The sequence below is a fragment of the Buceros rhinoceros genome, unplaced genomic scaffold (genome assembly GCF_000710305.1).
Source record: "Buceros rhinoceros silvestris isolate BGI_N320 unplaced genomic scaffold, ASM71030v1 scaffold8094, whole genome shotgun sequence".
In the NCBI taxonomy this organism is placed as follows: Eukaryota; Metazoa; Chordata; class Aves; order Bucerotiformes; family Bucerotidae; genus Buceros; species Buceros rhinoceros.
The window spans coordinates 6,583-10,925 of NW_010409977.1; the positions used below are offsets into that span (position 1 = coordinate 6,583).

General features: G+C 54.4%; 1 protein-coding gene across 1 annotated transcript in view; it reads right to left on the reverse strand.

Moving 5' to 3' along the window:
- Window positions 1–1,921: 1,921 nt before the first annotated feature.
- The window catches only part of GALNT5 (polypeptide N-acetylgalactosaminyltransferase 5), a 14,784-nt gene continuing 12,362 nt past the window's right edge, over window positions 1,922–4,343 (reverse strand). The window contains exon 11 of the mRNA XM_010135426.1: window positions 1,922–2,062. Within this exon, the coding sequence (XP_010133728.1) occupies window positions 1,922–2,062 (141 nt within the window). The remainder of the gene's footprint in view (window positions 2,063–4,343) is intronic.

Consider the following 4,343-nt stretch of genomic DNA (forward strand, 5'->3'; position numbering starts at 1 on the left):
GAGGAGCCCTTGCACTGGTCAGAAACAGATTTCACACACAGGGCTCAAAGAGCCTTCACCTGTTACAGTTTATTCCCTTTTTATAAACTTTTTTTTTTTTTTAAACAAACCAAATGGGGCTGCTTTGATTCAGAGCACTTACTGATGAAAGTGCAGCCCACCGTGCCCTGTGCCTCCCTGCCGCAGCACAGTGGAGATGGAAAAGGAGCGAGATGCCTCTCACTGCGTCTGCCGTGTGTGCCGGAAAAAAATGCAAAAAATGCTCGTTTCTGGAAGACTGGGCTGACTGGTGCGATCCGAACGCTTCTCAGCGCTGCGCCACAGCAGGGCAGCGGCTGGCTGCCAGCAGCCCCGAGGGCATGCTCTGGTCTTTACGCAAAAGACACGACATGGAAGTGAGCGTTTACACACCAGGGGAAGAGGGGGACGAGTGACAAGCCTGGCAATGGGATGTGACCGTGACACACGACCGCTCGGTGCCTGCTCAGTGACAAGTGATGGAGTGTTGATGAAACCCACGCCTCTGATAGAAGCTGACTGCATAAATCCCGTCTGTGCCGTTGCTCCGGCGGCAGCTGGAGTAGCTGCGCTGAGGGAGCAGGCAAGATCGGGAGGACAGCTGGAATCGGAGCCAACCAGGAAATTCTGCTGGGCCAGTAACGTGCTGGCAGACTCGGCCTGTCAGACGCTGTCACCATTGATCCGCCACATGAGAGGTAACGTTATGCCAGGGCCCTCTGAAAAATCAGAGGAGGGGTACGAGGGGTTTGCGAACGCGGGACAGTGGGGCTCAGCTGTGGTCAATGGCGGTTCTCGGTGAGAACCGAGTGATGCTCAGCCCCATGAATGCCCAGCAGCTTGCACTGGAGAAGCTCTGCAAGGGGACAGGAGGAGAAGTGCTGCCTTCCCAGTGACACCACAGCTGTACTGGGAACCGTCTCCCACAGCGGGAACTTCCCACAGAAAGGGGAGAAGAAATCCTGCCCGGGAGGTGCTGGTCCTGTCACAGCAGTGTTTATTCTCTGATCACACACCTTCAAAAACTGGCAATGGCTTTGGGAGATAAAGTTTCACAGTGAGAAAGTAATTTGCCAGTGACAATAACTTTAGAGGACTTTTGGTGTGTAGAGCTTGTCCACCCCCTGCAGGCCACAGTGGGGGGACACCACGACTGGGAGAGCTGCCAGCAAGAAGCAGGACCAGCCCCCAGTTCACCTCCCTGGCGGTTCCTCTCACCTCCAAGCCCAGCACGTGTTCTTGCTGTCACGGGGCGTGAGCCAGGGGTCCTTGCTGCTTCCTCCAGAGCCCCCAGTTCACCTCGTCTGCTGGGCAGCTTATCGACCCGGATGTGCCTCCCATTATTAAGAAAAGACTTTTCCAATACACGATCAATTCCTAACAGAACCATGATACTCATCTGTCAGAGGCAGCAGGTCCCACTGGGCAGGAACCTGCAGCCAGACCAAGCACGGGCATGTCAAATGGATTTTTTTTTAATGCATTGGTCAATAAACTTCTATTTTCTGTGGAAGAATAAGCAGCCCAATTTGCTGGCTACAGGCTGCAGAGCCCTGGAAGTATTCCTGTGGCTCATGCTGTTGTCGGGGGAGCTGATGAAGGTTTGCTTACAGCAGGATGGGGGACGTCAGAAAATACTTCCATTTAATAATACAGAAAATTACATTTTTGCCGCAGCCTCCCCCAGTGAGGCGAAGACCTGCCTCTGCTTCAGCCCTCGTTAACCCAGACTTTGGTATCCTGCCTTTGGTACTCTGAGCGCTCACTGCGCTGGTTCCAACCACGGATTTCAGTTATCATTTGGAAATGAACTTCCAGTTCTGCGCTTGCTGTCACAAGTCCGCAGCCGTCCTTGCTGAATCCCCAAGACGAAAACACAGTGCTCCTGGTTCAGCGGCTCCCTTCAGTTCGCATAGTAGTTGCCAAACTGCCACTTCTGATAAGGACTGGCGGAGTCACAGGCCTTCAGCCTCAGGGCTTCGAGAGAGGGATCCACTTCCAGGCACTCCGGCTGCTGGCGGTGCTCCGAGACGAGGTGGTCGGTCTGCAGGGGAGAGGGAGAGGGCTGCAGGCACACGCAGGCTGTAGGACTCAGGGAGCAGCAACTGTATTTTCCCACCAAGAAAGTCTGATTCTTAGGGTATGCCCTTTTTTGTCCACGTTCCCCTAATTTGTAAGACCCTTTTCTGACTTACAGGGACTCTTGGAGGGGAGCCAAAGCCTGAGCCGTTGCGGAGCCAGGATCACACCACACGCGCACGCCGTGGCGTTTCGCTTGTGGGAAATAGAACAATTAGTTCTCTCACTGCCTGAGCGGTCATCGCTACATAAAGGAAGTCACTCTGGGTGGGATTTGCTACGCAGGGACACGTACAGCAGAAGAACAGTTTTTGGATTTCGGAGCTTCTTGGCTGATGGACGCAAAGCACATTCACTGCACAGAAACGGATGTTACAATCAGTGAATCACAGACTGGTTTGGGTGGAAGGGACCTTCTAAGGTCCCCCAGTGCAACCCCTGCAGGGAGCAGGGACATCTGCCCCCAGAGCAGGGGGCTCAGAGCCCCAAGGGCCAACCTGGCCTGGGATGGGGCCAGCGATGGGGCTGCTCCCACCTCTCGGGGCAGCCTGGGCCAGGGGCTCACCACCCCAATGTAAACAATTTCCTCCTTAGGAAGATGTTAGGTCATTTGGCACTGAAGTTCAAGCGCTGGGGCAGTAAACTGAATTATGAAGGAATGAAGAGTCTGTGGGATCTCCATCCTTCTGCTTTTCCCACCTCCTTGGCTTTATCTACATAACCCAAGTGGCCAGCACGGCGATGCGGCAAGTGCTGCCAAGGTAAGGGACATTTCCATGTCCCCACCTCGCACTGCAGTGTTCTGTACCATCAGCTGGTGAATGTCTAGGGGAAATAGCCCTGAAATGACAAAGAACCACAGAATCGTTTAGGTTGGAAAAGACCTTTAAGACCACCAGGTCCCCCTGTCCGTGCAGAGTGTTGTCTGGGCGAAAGCTGGATCTTTGTGCGTATAGGGAATGCAGTTCACATCACGAATACGACACGGTGACTGACACCGTGGGAAAGCATCTTTAATTCCTCCAGCCAGCGTTCACCATCCACCAAGCTGCTCTTTGGGCCTGCTATTGCTGGGACCAGTAAAGGCCATAGTGACAGAGGCCACCTGTCCCCAGGGAGTGTGCCGGTGCCTTTGGGCAGCCAGACCCGTCGCAGCCACAGCCGGGAGCACCTGCCCTTGCCCAGTCCCCTGTTCCAGTGGGGCCCACCAGGTACATCTAAGTGATGGCTCAAGGTGAGCTGAGGCTGGGAGAGGTGACAAAAACTGCCCATGCACACAGAACGTGCTCTGGGCTGCTGAGGTGACAACAATTTCCATGTATTTTTCACAAACCACCCTGGCCTTTGTGAGCCGGGGCACTGTGGTGTGCTGACTTTGACAGCGGCTGTTTTTCAGACAAAAGAGGAACGGGGGGCTTGTCCGTACGGTGAGAGTATAACTGAGCTGCATTTTTCCTTTCTTAAATTAAGAGTATTTCTTCTTAAAGTACCCCATTTCACAGCATTTTGGACAACTGATAGCCACGACTCTCTTGCGCTTTGCAGCACAGGTAATAAATGTAAGTGCCCATTCTTTTCTTGTCAAAAATGGTTTCTTCTAAAACCCACTGCAAGCTGAACGCCAATCGATACCGAGTCATCTCCACACAAGTGTTATTGACGGTTTCTATGTGAAACCAGAACAGTTTGTTACAGCAGCAGAGCCTCCCTGAAGGGAACACCCCGGCATGACCGGCGTGTCCCCAGCCGCCGGGCATGTGGTGCTGGAGCATCAGGCTGCACGTGGCTTGGACCGATGCAACCTGATGGCAGCACGTGTGGCTCTACCCCAGGAGGAAAGGCAGCAGCGCTGCGGGACCAACACTTAACTTCAGATGGTTTTGGCAAAGCTGGGACCAGAATCACAGAATCCCACAATGGTGGGAGTCGGCAGGGACCTCTGAGGATCATCCAGATCACCCGGAGCAGGGTGCCCAGGATGGCATCCAGGCAGGGTTGGGATCTCTCCAGAGCAGGAGACCCCACCGCCTCTCTGGGGGGAGCTCCCTCCCCCTCACAGCAACAAATTTTCTCCTCCTGGTCAGGTGGAACTTCCCAGGTTCCAGTTTGTGCCCATTGCCCCTTGTCCTGTTGCTGGGCAGAGTCTGGCCCCTCCTCCTGACCCCCCTTTAGCTGTTGATCACACTGATGAGGTCCCCTCTCAGGCTGCTCTGCTCCAGCGGAACAGCCCGCGGGCTCTCAGCCGT